Source organism: Patagioenas fasciata, chromosome 3, assembly GCF_037038585.1.
Source record: "Patagioenas fasciata isolate bPatFas1 chromosome 3, bPatFas1.hap1, whole genome shotgun sequence".
In the NCBI taxonomy this organism is placed as follows: Eukaryota; Metazoa; Chordata; class Aves; order Columbiformes; family Columbidae; genus Patagioenas; species Patagioenas fasciata.
The window spans coordinates 91,516,400-91,539,702 of record NC_092522.1 but is presented as its reverse complement, the minus strand read 5'-3'; the positions used below and the strand labels follow the sequence as shown (position 1 = coordinate 91,539,702).

The following is a 23,303-nucleotide window of genomic DNA, read 5'->3' as shown; positions in this document are numbered from 1 at the left end:
TGTTCGGTTTGGTTTTTTACCCCAGAATTCTTGTTAATAAATGATTCTGGTAATGAATAATCGATGATTTTCAGATGGAGTTTGAGATATTGATGCTAAAACATTCTCCAGACAGTGGTTCTACTTTGTCAGTTTTATGAGTTCAAATGCTAAAACCAGAGCTCCTGAGGAAGCAAATTAAAAGTGCCATCACGAGGTTCACCAAGGCCAAGTGCAAGGTCCTGCACCTGGGTCAGGGCAATCCCCAGTAGGAATATGGGCTGGGGGATGAAGGGATTGAGAGCAGCCCTGCAGGGAGGGACTTGGGGCTACTGGTGGATGAAAGATTGGACATGAGCCTGTAATGTGTGCTTGTAGCCCAGAAAGCGAATCGTATCTTGGGCTGCACCAAAGGGCGCCTGACCAGTAGGCTGAGAGAGGTGATTCTGCCCCTCTGGTCCACTCTGTTGAGACCCCACCTGGAGTCCTGCGTCCAGCTCTGGAGCCCTCAGTACAGGAGAGACATAGACCTGTTGGAGAGGGATCAGTGGAGGCCACAAAAAATGATCAGAGGGATGGAACATCTCTGCTATGAAGACAGGCTGAGAGAGTTGGAGTTGTTCAGCCTGGAGAAGAGAAGGCTCAGGGGAGACCTTATTGTGGCCTTTCAGTACATAAAAGGGGCCTGTAAGAAAGATGGGGATAGTCATTTAGCCTGTTATGACCGGACAAAGGGCAATGGTTTTAAACTAAAGAAGGGGAGATCCAGATTAGACACGAGGAAGAAATTTTTTACAATGAGGGTGGTGAAACACTGGCACAGGTTGCCCAGGGAGGTGTAGATGCCCCTTTCCTGGAAATATTCCAGGCCAGGCTGGACATGGCCCTGAGCAACCTGATCCAGTTGAAGATGTCCCTGCTCATTGCAGGGGGTTGGGCTAGATGACCTGTGAAGGTCCTTCCAACCCAAAGTATTCTGTGATTCTACGATCTCTTCTAAGTTTTTGTAACTTTTTTGTCTATTTTCAGTATACACTAGTTTGTCTAAGTATGGCTGTATGTTTTTTCACAGTTCATTTATCATGATCTGCTTTTAGTTAAATAATTGATTTAAGGATGTTCAAATGCAACTGGTTTATGGGCCTTCCCCCTACTCCCCAAGAGAAACATGATTATTGAGGTAAAACCATACAACTTTTTTTTCTTCTTTAAATACACCCTTAAAGCAAATTATATTATTAATGTACCATACCATTACTTGGTATCAGCTCCATGTCCCAAGGGCTCATCTTCTCAGTGTCACCATTGTCCCAGCTTTAAAATAACCACATTTACATTATCTACTAATATAGCTTCAACAATGTAATTATTTAATGTTTGTAATGTAGCTTACTTATATACCACAAAATATTCTAATAAACTGGTACAGTGAGATGCAAGACTGAATTTAATAACAGCAAGTTGCTCAGTCAGTACTTCAAATGAAATAACTAATTAAAAACAAAAGATTGAAGACAAATTTGCTCACCAGACATTGTAGCACTGAAATAAGCTATCAGGATAATCAGGCTGAAGAGGTTCCTGGCTTTCAATTGTTCCAAACCACCAAGCATCATCTATCACTGACCTGAAACGATCACCTAGATAAGAACACAAAATAATTTCATCAATGCAAGGCATCCTACTCCTCTCAGGAAAAGTAGTTTTTAGATACCTTTGGCTTGATTTTGAACACAGAAATCCTTTTGAACACTTGTAGCATCAACAGGCAAACATGAGTCATACCCAGTTTAAAAGAAAAATTATTAAATGATTTCTGAAGGTTGCCTTTAAACAAAAATAAAGTTAAAAATGATGTTAAAAAACCAATTAATGATTGGCAAATCTATCTACATGTTCTTTATATATAAATTTATTTATTATTTTCATGTAGAAGGTAAGACATTTCAATGCAGTAAGTTTAAAACTGAAATCTACTTGCATTAAAAACTACAATAAAGTGAACATTGTGACACTTTTGTAAGGGGAATATTTTACATGCTGCCGAGCAACTCCTCTGTTTCTGAAGTGCTTTTTCAGCTACACAAATGTAACTCAGAGGTTCATTCCCTTTACTATAGAGGCAATCTGACTGATAAAAGAATAAAATTTATTAAAGCTTCTTCAAAAGGTTAGCAAAGTAATTTAAACTGTGACTTGAAATGGTTTCACTATTGCAAAGCATTTGCCTATCTGAGAAAAAAGGTCAGAAGCATTATTAAAAATATTACACATGAGAATACGTGTATTATAGGCCATCATAAATTCTAACGTTTTCTAACACGTGCCATGGAATTTAGAAACAATTTTTAGTAAAGTACTCAGCTCGCTCAATATGAGAACAAATGTAATAAAAGTCTGAGATTCCACGAACTGCATGTTTGTTTTCATGGGGTTTGATTACACACACACAAATTCTCAACCTGCTGTAGTTGGTTCCATTTCAGTACATCCCCATGCTGCCCAAATGTTTGCTGCAGTTATCTGAATTAATAGGGAGTAAATATATTTTCAAAAATGTTCTGCTTTCTTTACAGCACTTTTAAAAAAAATTTAATGGATTGCAAGTAATTCTAGGACAATTACAAAGCTTCTATTAATAGTCCCAATTGTGCTAAATGTAATAGAACCAAGTATACCAGAAATATCTGAAATGCAAGATCAAAAACATAAATAAGGGCTGATGCTTTATTTTAAAGGAATAAATAATTCTGAAGAGGTCTTAAAGTACAGTCTCCCAAGATGGCATTCCCTAGTGATCATTTCTACAAAAAAATGTGCATAGTTCCAACTGTGGGTGCCTTCATGGGGCTGAACATCAAGCAGATCAAAACCACTGAAAGGAGTGTGTGCTGGCAGCCATTCCCGATTTCTCAAGAGCTGCAGCATTCCTGTGGACAGAACACTACAGCAGAAAACACAACTGAAAATGTCCACAGAACCACCTCCTGAATCACGCTTTTCCAATGTCATCTGTGTTCCCTCATCTATGTGGACAGCAGCACAAAAATTCTTATTAGAAGGACTTAGCATAATTTTCCAGAACTGTGTTATTACTAGAAAACATCAGCCTGATGAAAATATAAAATGTGTGTTGAACTTAAAGTGGTTGCTACGTAAGAGACGGGTATGCACACCTGTCTGACACATACAGCTAAAACTGCAGGAATCCTACTGGAATAACTTTTAACACAAGTGTTAATCTTGCAGTTAAACTATAATAAGACAAAGATATAGAATAAAAATCTGGGTAGAAATAAGAACCTGTCACTTCTCGAACTTTACATTTGTTCTTTCTGAAAGGATTAATACATTAATATACTTTAATATTAAAAATAAAAATAAAATAGATAAGCAAATATTCTTCCCTTAAAAAAAAAAAAAGCCCTAACAACAAAAACACACCACAACCTGCCCCCCGCAAACCAACAAAAAAACCCCAACAACAAAACCAAAACCAAACACCCCATACCAAAACCACCAAGGATTGTTATTGGTTAGAGATCAATATTTTAATGACTTAAAAGTGGAGTCTGAAAATGTAATATCCAGTGACTCTCCAAACAGTAGCTATAAAAATACTGACTTGTAGGCTAAATGCCAGAAATCATAGAGGAATAAGAAAAGGAAGTAACAGTAGTCCCTGAGAAGACAAACCAGCAACTGCATGACATGGAAAAAAAAAATCCATTTGTTGACAAAGAACTTCAGTGAAAGTTCGGAAGACATGAGCATGTCAGATAAATCTTGGGGATCCCAGATTCACATAGTTAGATACTGAGGAACAGTTTCACATACAGTTCTAAGGCATTTCTCCTTATCCTGGCAGAAAATACCATCTGCTTTCAAAGAACATTTTTATACTGTGTCCCACAGTGCAACAAAACACTGCATGAGTTGTTCCAAGTACATAAGCATACACCAGTAAAATATTCCAAGTGACAATGCAGAGAGCAGGGCAGCACTCCAGAAGGCTCCTGGAAGAGATGTAACATTTTTAACGGTACTGTCTTTGCTATCTCTGCTTTAGCATTTCATACTGTCTCAAAGAAAAAGACTATTTTACCACTATTTTTACCACCCAAAAGAGGAACTGAAGAACGAAGTCTAATACACACTTGTCAGAGTTACAAGCTGGCATTAGACACTATCAGCCTGAAACTCACATTACTTACACTGAAGGCTTGATAAAAGGTTCTGGCACTTTTGATACTTTTTGTGTAGCTCCAGTGCCTTCTACATGACAAGCATCTAGAAATACAGTTGCTGGTCCAGGAAGGAGGTGCTACCTGCACTCATAGTTTTGAGAACAGCAATGGTGACACTTGACAAGTCCCTCCTCTACTCCTGGATTTCTATCATGACAGCTGATGTGACCTCTGGCCAGGCTGTTCACATACAAGGTACAGCAGTCATTCTGCTCCTGCTGCCATGATCTTGTGGTAAAACGTGTACGGCATGGCAGAGGGGGACAAGACCACAGATCCATAACCATCGGAAAGAGCAAAGCTCGGTGACATGTTATTAGATGTTGACCAATCTTGTCTCTTAAGGGATCTTTAAACTGAAATGATCTTTAAAGAAGATATCAAGGTTCACATTTCCTATTGAATCACAAGCCTCGGGTCTTTACCACATTCCCTACAGAACTGAAGACTAGCTGTCTTTTTGGACAACGTAAAGCATGAGGCGATACAAAACTTATTAATATCGCATCATGTAATTTATACATCTATTGCTAAAGGCACACACATCCTAAGCAAGGATATAATGATGTAGAAGAGCTCAATTCTTCTTTCCTGGCCAAAAACTCAGGTAGGGAACAATTTAAAAACCAGTTTTTAACATCCAGCTGTGCCACTTCTTCAGGTTACTTAGCTACAACAGACTTAGGAGAGTATAGCACTTGGCAAACAGCAAATACAGACTAAGGAGGCAGCACATTTGCAGAAACATGTCATATCACTTGTTTCTACATAGGTAATCAGATACGCCATCATGTGTTTGCATAGCAGTGTAGGGGAAAGGGACCTGGGGGTCCTGGTGGACAGCAGGATGACCATGAGCCAGCACTGTGCCCTTGTGGCCAGGAAAGCCAGTGGCATCCTGGGATGCATTTAAAAGGGGGGTGGTTAACAGGTTCAGAGAGGTTCTCCTTCCCCTCTATTCTGCCCTGGTGAGACCACATCTGGAATATTGTGTCCAGTTCTGGGTCCCTCAGTTCAAGAAGGACAGGGAACTGCTGGAGAGAGTCCAGCGCAGGGCAACAAAGATGATTAAGGGAGTGGAGCACCTCCCTTATGAGGAAAGGGTGAGGGAGCTAGGTCTCTTTAGTTTGGAGGAGACTGAGGGGTGACCTTATTAATGTTTACAAATATACGAAGGGTGAGTGTCACAAGGATGGAACCAGGCTCTTCTCAGTGACAACCAACAGTAGGACAAGGAGTAATGGGTTCAAACTGGAACACAAAAGGTTTCACTTAAAACTGAGAAGAAACTTCTTCTCAGTGAGGGTAACAGAATGCTGGAACAGGCTGCCCAGGGGGCTTGTGGAGTCTCCTACTCTGGAGACATTCAAAACCCACCTGGACACCTTCCTGTGTAGCCTCATCTAGGTGTTCCTGCTCCGGCAGGGGGACTGGACTAGATGATCTTTTGAGGTCCCTTCCAAGCCTTAACATTCTGTGATTCTGTGATATGATGCTTTCCCCAAAGCAGCAAGAAATGCTGGCACATCAGCTGTGCACGTGCCAGCCACGGCTCCTGAATGGAAGAACTGCACGAACTGAGTTGTTACAGTACTCACTGCTACTTCACAGAAAATGTGTTTAACAATGAGACCTGCTTTAAAAAAAAAGGAATGCTACCAACATCTCACTTTCAGGACCATGTCACTTCACAGAATATACTGCTACACTGGAAAGGACTTAACAGTACCTATCATTCTGTAAATATGGTATGATATACAAATTTCTCTCTTAGGGGAACAGAAGGATCAGTAATACTTGTTCAACCTTTTAAGTATCAGGGACAATCAAATGAGAACATATATACTTCCTGACCTCTGGGGAAAAAAAAAAAAAAAAAAAAAACACAAAACAAAACCAACTTAGAGGATCATTTTCCTGCAATGCAGCTTTCTCCCCCAAGTTAGATTTCATTTTTGAAAGATGATCTTTGTCATCATATAGAAAAGATGACTAGGAAATGGACCTGTCATGGACATTCTCCAGTATCCAACACTTTGAAGTAACTTAGCATGGGCAAAGTAAAATGAATCAAAAACATTCCCACATCGCACAGCAGTGAGCTATAATTATATACACTTCAGTGAAGCTAAACTATATGGGATTTAGAACAGAAATAAAACAAGTATAGAGATATGAGAAGGGTATTTCAAATACTGGAGAAGGTGTTTCTGTATTTCGAGAAGAAATTCTGGAAACTAAAAAAAATCATAATTTAAAAAAACTCTAATAACAATGCAGTTGTGAGAAGATCCTCAAACAAACAAAAAGACAAGCAATATGTAAGCTACAATAAATTATCAGTTACTAATAAACACCATATTTCTAAAAAGTATTAATTCCTCTCTGCAAACACAACTGAGATTTTCTTTGCCCTTTCTTTTACAAATCACCTTTGGTATTTTGTTTGCTTGTTGTAGCTTCAGTCAAGGACAAAGCAGGACTCCATATCCCATATGGGGGGAGTTTGTTCTCCAGTTTCAGCACAGTACTAGAATTGTATTTACCATAATCTACTTTTTAATAAGTTATCATGGAAATATTTAGACACTTTGAAAAACAAGCAGAAAAATCACACCAAAAACTCCCCACAACTCACCTATATTCCATCGCCTGTGTTTTGCATCATCAAACTGCTGCCTCAAGACGAGGAAGTCTATGACATCTGGCATATCATGGTACCTAATTACAACAGAACACACAACTGTTAAGAGATAAAACAGCAAAAGCATGAAGTAAAGCACTTAAGTAAAAAATTATTACTTTAAATTCAACACCTCAAAAGCAAAGTCACGATATTAATACTATCTTTTAACTTTCAACATCACATCCCCACACATTCCCTGATTTGAATATATTTCCTTCCTTACTTCATGGTGAATGATCCTCCAGTTAGTTTACCCGTATCAGGGTCAAGAAAAGCCAGTTTAAGACAGCAGAGAGTAGGCAAGCCCACTTCATACTTAATCCCAACTATTTTCATCAGCTCTTGCTCCTGGAAGAAACAGAATGTTATGTACCACCACTGAGGTTAGGAACACTATAACAACTTTGTGAAACACGAAAGTATGAGTATACTGAAAAGACCAGACTTCTGCCAGAACCATCAAAATCAAGTATCTGAACTTCAGTCTTTCAAAACAAGCTATTATTTCACAACGTAACTTGTTTGAAAAATATTTTGCTACGAACTGTAACCACCTCATCTGCCCAAACAGATGCAAAAAGAAGTACAGTTTAAGGTCTGATAGCATTTGACTATTTATTAAGATAACTTTTCCTTCTTATCTTGAAATACTATGAGCATGACATTAGAAACATCTGTATTAAGGATATTTTTTTCAGTTAGTTTCCAAACTGTTTTTAAGATACAAACAAAAATGAAAAAGAAGTCGTACCCGTAATTCCATTTTATGCCATGGTTGTTTCTTGGGATTAATACTATAGATTTTGTTCTTCTTAGCCATTACAACGTATGCTTCATGACCTTGTCGGAAATAGTAGACCTAAAAGTGAAATGTGACAGTTATCTAAAAGACTCTGAGGAGCTGAAATGCTAGTCTATCACTGCCATACTATGTTTGCACTTTCTATTTTATCATCAACTTTTTTTCCACTGTTTTCCTGCAGAAGTCATAGGTTCTCAAGCAATTAAGTGGTAGAAAACTAAAGCAGGTATCATAGAAACATTTACAGAAAAATAGGAAAGATTCAGAACACTATTTTCCCTTTGAGCAAAAAATCCTAAATTACATGTGAGAACAAAATGAAATCAGTAACAAAAGCATCTATTTATCATCATACTATAGAACAATTCAATGACAGCAGCATGAAGTCCACTAATCCATCCAGTTATTTATCACTGTAGAACAACCCTGAGATGACAATCAAGTATCACTAAATTCATTATCAGGCTAATCACATCCTTTTGGAACAAGAAATATATCCTAGAAGAAGAATTTAGCAGTTATTGTTCTGCTAAGATTTTGGTGTTTGCTTTTGTACCAGTGAACAAACAGCCCAACAAAGACATGAACAAACTGAAAAGAGATATTTCAAATGCTTATTAAATTGTTTTTCAAATCCTTCCACTATAAATTTCCATGGTTCAGACAACCATAGCCTATTATTTTACTTTGATCCTGTCATATGTGACACCACATGGATGAATGTTTTCATTATAAACCATCACAGTAATGACGTACTAAGCTGAAAACCTTAAACATACTCAATGTATCTGAAATGCAAAACAGAGGTTCCTCAAAGTAATTATAACAAATATCTGATGAACAACTGTATCCCAGGTACAATGCATTCCAAATTAAAAAAAAAAAAAAAAAAAACCAAACAAAAACCCACACAAACACAAAAAAACCAAACACAAACAAACAAAAACACACCTCTGAAAGTGCCCCACACCATAAACACAGGATTTTTATCAAAGAGGAATAGGGAACAATGGTTTAAATGTAAACATACAACAAAAAAAGTAGAGTGAAAAGCCCTCAGTAAGTTTTAAACTACATTTATACAAATAAATACACTAATATTTGTATTGCCACGTGCTTTCCAAAATTGTTGTATCATAAAACACCATGAACAAGTGTCTGTCAAGTTTCTACGTTAACAGTTACTGAACTTCCTTAATGTCACATGGTGCTTTTTTTTTTTTTTTTTTCCCTTAAATGGAGAAGGACTCAGTACAATTTTTTAAACTCTTGTTTTTCAGAGTATGCTATGAGCACAATATCCTTGCAGGGAAAAAAACACACAGTAGTTACAGAAGGCACGAAAGCAGCGAGAATCTCCTATGCACTGTCAGAATCCAATTGGCAGGAAAAGGAATCAGGGCTACTGAGAGACAGATCTAAAATAATGCCAATTTCAATTCCACTTTCAACATTGTGACAAGTGTTTCCTGTACCTTCCAGTGAATTAAAAAAAAAAATCCACTTAGTGGCACAGGCTACAAACAATTCCTCCTACACTTACTGCTTCTGCTAAACCTCTACCTGAAAATTCAACCCACTGTTTACAGAAGTGACACATTTTTATTTTGTAAATGGCTCTAAGCATTACATCCTCTGTCAGAAGAACAAATTAGAAAGATATCTGTGAAAAAATAATTTATGCCTTTTTCCTGGAAATTATATTTTTAGTCTTGATAAATTCCTTCTTCTGCATGTTTATGTACCCAGACAAAATGGTTCTTTATTGTGTTGATGGCCGAATCCTCTAGCGAATATGCATTGTATCTCAATAATCAGACAGGGAAATTCAGTCCCATCTCTCTGATGTGTTTCCACTGTTCCTCAAGACACATGACAAAGGTCTGTAAATGGCAATATTGAGAAAGGGAAAAAGGATGGTATGTGCTATTCTTATGCACCAAGTGTAACTAAATATAGCACTACTGTTTTTTTCTTACTTGTTTGTACAGCTGCAAGAGAACGAATTTGAAATATCTCTCCTCCCAAATTTTGTAAAACATACCAACTATCCACCATAATGTTTGAAGGCCACATGAAACCTCTTCTTGTTCTATTTCTCTAATTAAACTGATATTTTATTTCTATGGATCCCAAAAGTAACTTTCTAGATAAATAGCTTCTTTTCACATCTTAAGCAAATCTGGGGAGGGTGAGTATCAGAGATGGAGTTTTAGAGCTGTTTTACTACAAACGTACTCTCCAGTGGTGCAACTACTCCTGCTTTCTAGGCACAACACAGGAAATTTCCTGTCCACCAATAGGTTTTCAGCAAAAGGATGCAGTCTAGTTAGATATTCCTAGTATACACTGCACAAGCTGTTCAGAAGGTGCCACAAACCAAACACAAGGGTCTATCTTACTAAACCGATACGATGTTAAAGTCTTCTGAGTAATCGGGTACAGATAAATCCTTGGCTGCTTCACTGTATCCAGATGGTATCGGACACCAAATATATTTATTCAGACTTGATCTTTTGAAAAGCGGCCTCCAAAACATGCTTGCTGGAGGGCATAAATACATAAGCATTTTCTCCAGTTGCAACTCTCAACTTGAAGTGTTCCTTTCCTCTCTGATTAGCAATGCTGATTTAATTTTTGCATAGCTGTCCTGTGAAGTGCATTAATGAAGTGATCCAGTAAAAACAGAACTGCTGGCACAAGCAACCTCTGCTTCTGATTCCATTTCTAAGGTGGTGCCTACAAACAGCTCTAGCTCAGGACCAAAGTTAATCAAATTTGCCACCACATCAAATATTTCTCCAACTGCATTCTGAAGGTGTGAGCTGTACAAGAACTCTGTCCAGCATCTCAGAAATGCACTGCTACCTGAAGAACCAATGCACGACACATTACAGCACAAGCCAGCTATTTCCTCTTATTTAAACCTGAGGGGATTTTAGGAAACACGCACAGATTGTGATTTTCAAGATTGCCTTCTATCTGATACTATGTAGTCATACAATTCACTGTAATGTTCACATGCTATACCTTCCACAGTAAAAACTGGTGGGTGTACCTTTGCTACTGTAAATATGGCCCAGATAAAATACAAAGTGTTTACAGTCTAATTAATCTAAAATATATATATATATACACAAAACTTCTGTGGTTTTCTGTTGTAAGAGACCAGCACAAATTTTCTGATATCAGAAACATAAGTGAAAAGGACAATATCAGTTTTAATTCAGAAAAATGAATTAAAAACCATGAACCAACCAAACCAAACATACACCTTCCCCCCAAGAGGTTTATTTCCTGGTTTTTACTTCCAGTCCTAAACTGAAGTTTTCCAAGCAACTTAAATTCCTATTTGATTTTTCACCTCTTCTACAGCATGCAAGAAGCTCCACAACTAAGGACTAGTTTCACTAAGTAAAGCATCTCATACAGCTTGTATACACCTGTCATAAAGAAATCAACACACTGAACACAGTATGAGAAGGAATATTACTTCAACTGCATGGAACAAAAAACAACCAAAGAAACACTATACAGAATATTTTTTAAGTGTGAGAAAGACTAAAGGAAGTGAAAGCAAATTTTAGCCAGATCAAAGAATGTTTTGAAGAAAATCCAAAATATTCTGATAATAAGTCTCTGGAAAAAATGAAGATATTAAAATAAAAAAGGAAAAAAAAAAAAAAAGCGGAAAGCAGCAAGAACACAGAGGAAAATAAAAAACTACAATACCTCATCCCCCATCTGTGGCACAAATGGGCACCGACGAGGAACAGTGTCTGTAATCCATGCTGACGGCAGCCATTCTTCCAGTGTCAAACCATTTTCTGCCAGAACTCCTACAGCCAGCCTCTGAAGAAAATGCACACAGAAGATTAATACAAATAAACTAACATTTGGGGAACCCTTTTATTTTAGAAAGTGTTCTATTAAAATCAACTGCCATTTCTTCTTAAGTATATTTAATGTAAAAAGAAAATAATTGCCCATGTGAAAATAAATCTGACTTAACAGCTTACATCACCAAGACCAAAAACATTAATAATCTGGAAAACTAAGTGTGTTCTTTTAGGTTTTTTTAGTTTGTTGGGTTTTAGAATCATAGAATCATTTCAGCTGGAAGAGACCCTCTGGATCATTGAGCCCAACCATAACCTAACTCTGGCACTAAACCATGTCCATAAGAGCCTTGTCTAAATTCCTTTTAAACACCTCCAGGGATGGTGACTCCACCACTTCCCTGGGCAGCCTGTTCCAACACCTGACAACCCTTTCTAGGAAGAATTTTTTCCTAATATCCAGTGTAAACCTCCCTGGCACACCTTGAGGCCATTTCCTGTTGTCCTATCACTTGCTACTTGGGAGAAGAGACCAACACCCTCCATGCTACAACCTCCTTTCAGGTAGTTGTAGACAACAATAAAGTCTCCCCTCAGCCTCCTTTTCTCCAGGCTAAACAGCCCCAGTTCCCTCAGCTGCTCCTTATCAAACTTGTACTCCAGGCCCTTCACCAGCTTCATCGCCTCCTCTGCATTCTCTCTAGTATTTCAATGTCCTTCTTATGATGAGGGGACCAAAACTGGACACAGGATTCAAGGTGCAGCCTCACCAGCGCTGAGTACAGTGGCACAATTGCTTCTCTAGTCCTGCTGGTCACACTATTCCTGATACAAGCCAGGATGCTGTTGGCCTTTTTGGCCACCTGGGCACACTGCTGGCTCATGTTCAGCTGGCTGTCAATGAACACCCCCAGATCCTTTTCTGGCAGGCAGCTTTCCAGCCACTCTTCCCTGAGCCTGTAGCACTGCCTGGGGTTGTTATGACCCAAGTGCAGTGGTGGTGTTGGGGCTCTTCTAACAAAGCCTGAATTTATTGACACTCCAGTAACCACACCTCATGCCCAAAACTGAAACATGCCATTCTCTTTAACCAAATTGATAGAGTAGACTTGGCCCATAAGACATTACAACTATACAGCTGCCTCCAATTAAGGAACCCTGCAAAATGAGGAGGAAGATATTTATGAACATAAACAGAGGTAAAGCATGTGGCAATGATACCAAATGGGTACATCCTCGTGACCTACTGGCTTTTTTACTATCATGTGCTGTGGAACTGCATTTTCAGATGTTACGTCCACATAATATATTTCTGAGTAACGAAGCTCACTGCAGTTGCAGGTCCTGGGTGCACACTGCAGGTCTGTATCTAACAGGCCAGAAAAAGCAGGTTTTCGTACAACCGTCCAAGCAAGGTTGCTCTGAAATTATTCACATCATCTTGCGCACATAGAGAAAACAACCTTGGACAGTTGTACAGAAATCTACCATATATAGTCACTGATAGAAGACTCCGCACCTCAGCCTGCTAATGGGAGCCTCCAAGTGTGACCCATTGCACTAAGTCAAATATGGTTTCACCAGGATGGGAACTGCTTTGAGTGCAGCCCTGGAGCACTGGTGAGTAGCACAGGATAAAGCATACACACAGTCAAAACCAAACAAAAATCAAACCAGAACCTCTCCATTGCAATATATCACTAACAGAGAAGCACCTTGTAGATCTTCAGATTCAAGCAGCTCTGTCTCGGGAAAAACTGATGCAGTGCCCCAAAGCAAAGATGGTCTAGCTCATTGGTAAATTGTGGAAAGGTAACAAGAAATAGCCTTTAAACAGAAAATCTTCCCTTGTTATAACTTCACACATTAATCACCAGTTTAAGACCCTCTGAAAGCCAAGCCTGAACTCAGTCATCAGGAAGAGACTAGTCTCAGTGAATTCGTCTAATCATTTCTGACAGTCTACTACATCTTCAGTAATTAGTTCCACAACCTGATTACATGGCTGGTTTGGGGTTTTTGTTTGCTTTCAGGGGATGGGAGTGGAATGGGCAAAGGGCTCTTTTTTTGAGTTTCATGTCTGCCATTGGGTGTTACATCTGACCATAACAAAATAAGGAACAAAATAATTCATTTATTCATTTCTAAACCATTCGTAGTTTTATTAAAGCTTTTTACTGTATCTCCTCCAAACTCTCTCCCTTTTAAGAGTCAGCCTCTTCGTGTCTGTCCCAAAGAAAAAAAAAATATTCAGTACCCTTTAATCTTCCTGGGTGCTCCTTTCTTGCCCTTCTTCACTGCTGTATCAGTTTTTAGATTGATTTCTAGTGGATGGGCATTAGAAATGTACACACCATCAAGATCTCAACAGTCCAATCATTCACAGAGAAAAATAACTCCTTTCTTAATTCCTCAGATTCTGTGCCTGGCTACAAAGATGGTCAAACTTCTTTCTTCCTCAATTCAAAGTCCTAATTTGATTCAAGGTTCAGGAATCAGGAAGAACCTTCTATCAGAGCAAGGGCTGTGAGCTCTCTGCCCAGTAAGGAGGCAGAATCTCTACCACAAGGAACTTCAAAAACAAGCATCTGTCAGGAATGACAGGTACAATTAATTCTACCTAGGGGCACAAGGAAGAGGGATCGTTTTCTGGTATTCCTATCAGCCTAATATTTTCTTGTGATTCAAGAAAGGAGCAAGACATCTTTAAAAATATGAAATACCTAAGTCTTACATTTTTCGTATCAAAAACCTCCTGCAATCTCAATAACTGGGACCAAAGCAGATACAAAATTCCCAAAAACACTCAGGTCAGCTTCAATTTAAGTGGAAATAGTTGGCTGTCAGCCAGTACTATATTTTATAATAAAAAGCTAAACTAGCTTTTGACCATTAAAACAAACAAACAAACAAAAAAAACCACAAACAAACAAACAAAAAAAACCCCACAACACACAACAAACCCACACCATCTGTTTTCCTGATCTCATACCTTCTTCTGGTTTCAGACTGTGTAAATATCAAGATACTATTAGTTGACACTACAACAAATGACTGTGTACAATCAACAGAAAGTACCCTAACTGAAGAGTAAAGACATGCCTAACATCCTGCATGCTGTACCCAGGATCCACAGTAAAGCTGGTATTATGCCAACCTGCACATTGAAACAGCTGTTTTGTCATTCTACCTTCTAATGAGGAACAAAATATTGAAATAATGATCTCAAGGAATGCTGAGGACTCCTTATCTTATAAATAAACAAAATACAGTTTAGTTACTTAGATGATACGGTTTGTTTCCTTGGGTATCGCAAAAGAGCAGCTATGAGCTTATGAAAGCAATTAGCATCTACCATAGATTATTCTTGGTCTCTGTAAAAAAAGAATGAAGAAACCAAGTTTTCTGATCTAACACTTGATTAAAAACAAAACAACCCTCTCCAAAACAAGAATACATTGAAAATAACAAAAATGACTGAAAATTTCCGTGAACTGGTCTGACAAGGTTATATTAGTAAGCAAACAAAACACAGACAAAACCCTGATGAAGTTAAATTCCCCAGGAAGGAAGCACAGTGGCAAGCATAATGCAAATATCACACATCATGGAACAAACTGAAAGGAAAAAAAAAAAAAAAAAAAGACTACATGATTGTGCAGACCTAAAAGAAATTGCAGTACAGCTGAAAAAATACAGGTACATGTTATACCAATACTCAATACATCCATAGAACAGAAGTTTCGTGGTCTGAGAAAAATGGCATTAAGAATATTCTAAGTGTCCCTTAAGTGAAACACATCAAATCTAGAAACTGTATCATTACAGTGACCTATCATTTGACTTAGAAGAGTCAGTAATTATCATTTGTTTTGAGTGAAAGTTATGTGTTTTCAAATTAGACAATATGAAGTTGTAACTGAATCATTCATCTAATTCTTTTTAAGACAGCAGGAGTGAGCATCCTGTAATATATAAAGAACCTCTAACCTTTTGTTTTCTCTCTTTGGGTTTCCTCTTCTTTGGTGATGTTGATGGTCCATCTTTCTCCTCAATGCCCTTTTTCCTTTCCTTTTTAATTTGCTTCTTTTGTTTTTCAGGTCCTTCTTCATCCTCTGAACTACTTTCTGCTTTCTTTGTTTTAATTTTAGGAATTTTCTTTGGTGGTTGCAAATTGATTCCTGCATCTGCCGTCCAGTCGGAATAATCGCTGGAGTAGTCACTGCGTATGATAGATTATAGTTAACTGTCCAGATAACTAAAATACTTTAATAGTTACGACCAGTGCCTAAACCCCTAAATTCTCTTTACAAATTAAATGGTACTAAACCAAAAGCCTTGAGACCATCTTGCAAGAAGCTTAACTTCTAGCATTGCTATAATAAATCCACTGTTTACTTGGTGGTCAATTCAAGATGATACATGTTAAAGTCTGGATACTGTTCTCAGGACTTCTGGCTATGAATAGCTTTGAACAAAAGTTATTAAAAAAAATCTGCTAAAGAAGAAACAAAGAATGTGTGGGTGCTATCTCAATCTCTGCCCTCTAACTTCAAGCCAAGGGTCAGCAGAGGCAGTCACACAACTCAGACTGACAGTCATAGGAAACTGCTACCACATGCCTGAAGTGTGTCTGTGCTTGCAAGGAATTACCCTCCTGCAAAACCAACCAGAAACAATTCTGCTTCTGGCAAATAAGGATGACACCTTCCCTAAATTTCAGTTAGCAATACAGCTGAAAATTAAATCCATAAAGTTTTAAGTCCTTTTTAGTATTTTCTTCTAAATGTGCTCAAGTTTAAGTTATTGCTCATTAACTGGTTACAGAGAAAATTACTTAAAATATATCAGCAGGATTTCTCTCTGTAAGGTACAATGTCACTTACCTAGAACTGCCATCACTGTGCCATGCTCTTTCATCATCTTCTGACGTTCCACCACTGGCAACAACAACTTCCCCTTCCTAAGAAGGACGGGTGGTGTAGAGGAGGAGGCAAGGGAAAAGAAAACGTTTTCTTTGGAACTCAAAAAAGTTATAATACATGACAATATGACTAGGACTCTTCTAGGCTTTAAATGAACTCTATACAATTTCAGTTTGCAGATAGTTACTTTACTTTAATGAACTTAATTAAATGAAAATACCTATGCCTGGACACACACAGTGTAAAGCAACATTTTATTTAACATATAGCCAGTGGATCTCTCAGTGCTTCTAAACCTCCATTTTAAAAGGTTAGCTTACCTTTTTGAAAATTATTTCCTGTTCTTTTTATGTAGTATTTCCATGTCTTCTCAATATGAAACAAAAACCTAGCACAAACTTTATCTACTCGTATTACTAATTTCTCCACTGTAGCTAAAGAAGCACAAAATGTTTGAGGCTGGAGGAGACCTTGGGAAGTCGTATTATCCCACCTCCTCGTTCAATCTGAGACACATTGATTAGGCTTACAAATATAGGGAAGATTCAACATTGCACTTTGAAAAATGTGCTTACAAATTAGTATTTCTCTCTTCTGTCAATTACTTTTTAGGCAAAACTAAACACATACAACAGCATGTGAAAACCTAATTCAACACCATTTTTTAAAGAGAGAAAATGCACAGTTAAGTTAGCTGAGTTTCCACTAGAAACAACGTTTAATTAACTGAAGCAGGATCTTAAAGAGCAGAAATGGAACAAAGTTTGGCTCATGAATAAGGATCTTACATCTGAGGAACTGTGTCCATTTTCTAACTCTTCAGCAGGCCTTGCAGTTTCTTCTACTGCGTATCTTGTACGGTAGGTGTGCTGATTAGCTTGCTGTTTTCTTGAGTCACTAGTGTCTAGTAAATGTTCATGAGAATGGTTCTGTGAAGACACAAAAGTCAAAAAGTATACATTTTATTAACACATAGCATTTTCTTTAATAATAGCATTCCAGGAGGCAACTTTTGCAGTAGCGAAAAGATACAGGTTTCAACATCACAAAATTCAAAACAGGCCACAAGTCCAAAATTAAAGAGCTGCTGAAGAAAACAATTCACATGCATAGTTGAATGCTAGCACTAAGTAGTTCAGTATATTCTGGAAATAATTGGTTTCTTACCAGATAGAACAGAAGATGTTCATCTTTAATTATTAAAACTCTTCAGTCTTTATACGGTACATACCAGTTAACTACTGATAGGCTGCTAAGAGCTTGTAGCTCAAAATTACACTAAAAACAGCCATCAGAGGAAAGGGGACTCTTACAGAGAATTCCACAGTGTGTTATTTTGCAACTGAGGGGTCAGATCTGTTAGAAGGGAAGCCCATTTAATAATACATCCCTTAGTATACACGGATGACTGTTACAAGTAAAGGCCTTTAAATGGTGCAGTGATGCATGGAAAAGTTCAAATGGATGAGTCAGTTGGAAGGAATCTGAGTTCTTATGAAGCTTAGAAGAATGAAATAAGGTTATAATTAAGAAACACTCTACATCCCAGCATAAAGAGACTTTTTTTCCTCCTGCAAAACATACATAATGCAAACACTTGCTCTCAACACGAAGTGTGTAATCTTGCATTAGTCCCCCAACCCCCAGCAAAAAATCAAGAGCTACAGTTTCAAGAGTTTTGAACTAATTTTTTTGGCATGCATATTCAAACTTCAGCTGAGCTCAGACCAAATAACATAGTTTCTGGACACATTCCTAGATGCCACAAAACAAGGTACACTTTCCTGGTGTTCTCTTTCTTCCACAAAGGAAGCCTCAGATACCTGTCAGGTGCTGATATGGTTGAAAAAACCAGACCCAGAGATAAAGCAAACAAAACCAAAGCAAACCACAGAAAAGTACTCATATTACCAAAGCCTTCTAGTAGGGAACACTGCTTGTATCTATTACTCTCTTTTTTTTTTTTTTCTGTTGAAGGAGAGTATCTTTCCTGTCATGTACGATCAAAGTTGGTTAATGAGGTAAAAATTTCTCATTAAGGAAAAAACCACCACACTTTTTTGTGAAAACTAAAACTTGGCTAAGCAGCAGTAACTAAGATTTGGTTTTCCTTAGCCACAACAAATTTCCTTAAAATGAAGAACTCCGGCAGCTAGAGCTTTTCTCCTATCCTTCCTGCCAGAAGATACACCTTTTTCAGGTGTGACTGCAACAGTTCGGGAGAGCAGGCCAGCATGCCGATCTGTACAATTGCATCACAGTTTTCACCGAAGCACATAGAACCAACACAACCTGCTTTATGTTCTGTTCAGTGAACACTGTGTTTCTGTTTTTCTGTTTGGTGAATTCTAGTTGGGGAAGCTACCACTGGCAGCACAGCTACTAGAAACACTTCTGATGGGAGTGCTCAGCAATCGCTATTTTAACACTGCCCAAGGCTTTTGAGACCTGAGGCATTCCTTCTCCTGGATTCAAACTGGCAGCACATGATCTCCTCAAGTTGCTCTGACCTAACTCAGAGCAGCTCAGAGGCAGCCCTAAGACCAAGCCCATCACACAGCCTGCTGTCCCTCAGCCTTCTGGGGCTGCTCACTGCTCATAAAGCTCTCAAGATTCATTGCTGGAGCAGAGAGGTCACAAAAGCTAGCGTTACAGCAACTTGCTTCTGCTGCTGAATTGTGACGTGTTTTAAAGCCCATCTGCCTCTTACCATCATGAAACATGGACAACAGAACAGAATCACATAAGACCAATGAAACAAATTAATAAAGTATCCTGTACAATAACAAGGACGTATTTTGCAGAGTTTCATTACAGTCCGACTGTAATGCTCCTCTTTGCTCTAGAAACAAAAGTCCTAAAAATTCACATCCCCTTTCTATTCAGAGGTGAGATTTCTCTCAAATAGGTATTGTAAATATAACTTTTCCATGCTTATACTAGAACTATGGATCCTTGGAAAACTGAAGTGCTTTGCATTACTCCTTGGTTTCGGGAAGAGTTCTTCTCTTTTGGTAGTTCAAAGCTTGAGGAAAAAAAACACCTTATCCCATACCCCACAACCCCTCCAAAATATCATTCCTTTATGGAAGTAACGTTACTGTATAAATACTGTGCCATAGTGATGCCAAAGGATAACAAACTTCTCTAGGAAATGCAATGCCTAAACAAGAATGGAGAAAAAAAAAAAAAAAAGATAAAACCAGAACCACAGGTAGTCATCCATAAGTAAAAGAATGACTGAAGTTTGAAGCAACTTCTGGATGTCATCTTGTCCAACCCCACTACTCAAGCAGGGACCAGAAAAGCAACCACAAGGTATATAGCTTCCACATCTTACAAAAAAAGAAAAAAAGTATTTTAACGGCACTCTTATTTAACCTAGCTTTGCCAAAATCTGATGAGAAGCTGCAGGTCAGGCAAATCTTTATTTACTTGGGGGAAGCTGGGGCTGGGGGGGAAGGGGCAGGAGGGGGGTGTGTTTCAAGTGTGAAAGTTTGACTAAAAAGATAAAGTATTACAAACTTCTTATGACAACAGAATATACCAGCAAAATTTTCAACAACAACTAAGGAAACACAGTTAATGGTCTTTGCCCCCAGCCCCATATATATCCTAAAGAAACAGCTTAAAATTGGACTCTCAACTCTAACAGAAAGCTTGGAAATAAAGCCAGGATAACCTATGATTTGATGCTCAATCAGCAGTCTCTCTCAATACCCTTTGGTGAACAGTCATACACACTGACAAGTACCTTGTATCACATCCAAGGCTTCCAGTCAATATCAGAGCACATCTATAGATACACTAGAAATTAGAGCTGCTGTCAGAACAGTTTTTCTGTGAAATACGAATGATGGCATTTCCTGTATTTGAGAGGGATAGATACACAAACATGTCATCTGGGCACTGCTGAGGGTCTTTGTAACATCATTTGTGAAAGCCACAGTGAAAACGCAGTGGTGTCTTGACAACTCAGACCACTGCATTCTACTGTCCCTATGACCCTGACTGTACCAGGAAGCACAGCTTTGCTGCGCTTTCACACAGGGTGCAGCAATTTTGGAAAGCTTTGGCTGTAGCAATTTCATAGAATTTCCTCACCAGCAGTATCTATTCTTTATCTGAAATCAGATCCTCCTTCCTCAAGACAAAAGGAACTAGTCGCTACTAGAAAGTTTAACAGGGACAAGGCACAAGTCTATGTCCAGTACCAGAAGCCCAACACTAAATAGATGCTCACAGCCTCTTTAAGACAAAGAAAAGAATCTTTGGCTTTTTGGTCTGCATATGCTTTTCACAACATTACATTTGAAACATTATGCTGAAAAAAAAAAAAAAACAAACAACACACAATTTCTGAAGCAGCACACATAACTGTTTTCATTCTTGACCAGAAATGCTCTTCAAATTCTTCAATATTTATCTCTGCACTTAAATGTGCCCTTATTGAATTTCAGTTCTTTTTTCTGGAGAGGGATACTTTTGCATTAGCCAGGTTGATAATATATACCTTAGTCCATGTTTAACATTCTTGAGTGATCGTGAGTTCTCCCCAGGTGATAAATACAAAAAATCCCCCATACTGTTGGTGTATAAAGCAGTTTTTATTTCACAGAACGGTGAGGTTGGAAGGGAGATCTGGAGGTCCTCTTGCCCAACCCCCTGCTCAAGCAGGGCCACCTAGAGCCAGTTGTCCAGGACCATGTCCAGACAACACCTGAGTATCAACAAGGTTGGAGACTCCACAGCCTCTCTGAGTAGCCTGTGCCAGTGCTCAGTCTCCCTCACAATGAAGTGATTCCTGACGTTCAGGTAAAACCTTCCTCATTTCAGCAGTTTGTGGCCACTGTCTCTTGTCTTGCGTTTCCTCCTTAGCCAAAGAGTATCCTTCCACATTCCCCTTGAATCTGGATCGGTGCTTGTAATTTTTCAGTTTTCATTCTTACCACATCACATACGTGTAAGAAATTAGTGAGAACTGTTCCAAAAGCAGTGAAGATAATGGACACTAAGTGCTAATCTATCGGGGCTTAGATTATTTTCCTCTTAACATCTTGCTGATTTACCTGGAAGCTGTGTTTAAATAACATGGTAAGTGGAAAAATACCTACTTTCGAGGAACACAACTAAGCAAAACAAAACACACATTCCTCCTTACTGGTTCCTGTTAGTTTACAATAGTCATGTGCACCTGTAACAACAGAGGACTTTGCTTACTTTTGTCCCCCCATAATTATCTCCAGTCTTAATTCTTTGAAATTTCTGCTTATAATGTCCACTTAATGGTGATGAGAAATGTTTCTAGTTTTGTCATTTTTTTACTAACACATACACACCACATCAACCCTCTAGTGTACAGAAATTCCATGCTCTTTAGTAATTATTAAAATGCTCTGTAAACCCAGTAGTTTAATCAAGTAATACTCTAATTACTTGGACCAGGAACATTTACCTAAGCATGTTATTTATATCACTTCTCATCTTCGGCATGGTCCTAAAGATATATATATAAGTGGTTTTGTTTAATAATAATCAGAGAAAATCCTATTCTTCACCACTTACTTTGAAAGTCAAACTGAGTTCTTCATTCCACAGGCAGATCAGTGATTCTAAATACTATTCAGGTCAAAATACCCAACAGGTTCTCCCACACAACTCCATTATCCCTCAAGTAATCACATACAAACACTTCTCAGCACAACCTATGTCTAAGAAACATGGCGTTTGAAACTTCAAATAGCAGAATACTTATGTGACTTCCATTAAGCTGCAGATACTGTTAAAAGAACAAAGACTGATCTATAATTCTGTACTACTTTTAACACACTCTATAATGACCGTGGACTAAAAATCAGTAATAGGACCTTGGAATCTCCTCAAAAAGTAATTACAGCTGCTCTGTGTTCTTCCTTACCGACCTACACTTTAGCTTGTAATACAAAATGCCAACATTTGTTCCTGCCCTCCTTTTCATTTTACTTTTGTATTTTTGACTCCTTTCAGTTCAAAGGGAAGGGAAGAAAATATTATTTTATAATTATTATATGAACATAACTGGTACATTTCAAAAGCTGAGAGAAAAATTAGTATTTCCTACTGGTATGAATCTAACTGAATTTGCATATGAGGACAGTGTTTTAATACAAGCCCTGTTTACTCTGTTCCCAGACCAGCTGACAGTACTGTAGAATGACACGCTTCCTAGAATTCCTGACACTAATTCTTAGGTCTATAGATTACTGGAAGATAACATTTTCCCCTGTATTTTGTTTGAGGTGTTCCCCATCTCCTCTACATCATAACTTCTCTCATTAAGCCCTTAAGAATTCACTATGCAACACAAAAGGACTGTATTCTTGCAATACTACTGTAACATAGGTTACACGGTATCAGTATCAAAACCTACTGCATGCATTCACAGAAAAGATTTACACAGTACTTTCCAGTTCTATCTTCAGTCTAACACAGCTTGTATTTAAAGCCACACAGTCACTGTATAGAACAGCAATAGAAGAGCTGCTATAATTATTCATTTTTATATATATAAAGAAACACCAAACCAAAAAAAAACCAAAAAAAAAACCCACACACAAAAAAACCCACTTAAAATATCACACATCAGGTTTTGGAGTGCAGTCAGTCTTGCTTCTCTTCCCAGGTGTTCGATTTTAGCATGGACACTACCAAAACTGACAATTCCAATTCACCATTCCTGTTATTCAGATACTACTGAGAAAAAGTGTGGCTCATGCCAACCATAAGCAACAGCAACAATCACTAAAAACTGAGTAGTTCATTTAACTGGGAGTCTCAATCACATGA

General features: G+C 38.1%; 1 protein-coding gene across 2 annotated transcripts in view; it reads right to left on the bottom strand.

The window, feature by feature from the left end:
- PHIP (pleckstrin homology domain interacting protein) overlaps positions 1-23,303 on the bottom strand; it is a 106,955-nt gene that overhangs the window by 16,757 nt on the left and 66,895 nt on the right. For both annotated transcript variants that reach the window (XM_065833506.2, XM_071806844.1), the window contains exons 21-29: positions 17,267-17,407; positions 16,440-16,516; positions 15,544-15,775; positions 11,447-11,566; positions 7,664-7,771; positions 7,136-7,260; positions 6,865-6,947; positions 1,508-1,619; positions 1,232-1,293 (exon numbers count right to left, since the gene is read on the bottom strand). In XM_065833506.2, coding sequence (XP_065689578.2) covers positions 1,232-1,293; positions 1,508-1,619; positions 6,865-6,947; positions 7,136-7,260; positions 7,664-7,771; positions 11,447-11,566; positions 15,544-15,775; positions 16,440-16,516; positions 17,267-17,407 — 1,060 coding nt within the window. The remainder of the gene's footprint in view (positions 1-1,231; positions 1,294-1,507; positions 1,620-6,864; positions 6,948-7,135; positions 7,261-7,663; positions 7,772-11,446; positions 11,567-15,543; positions 15,776-16,439; positions 16,517-17,266; positions 17,408-23,303) is intronic.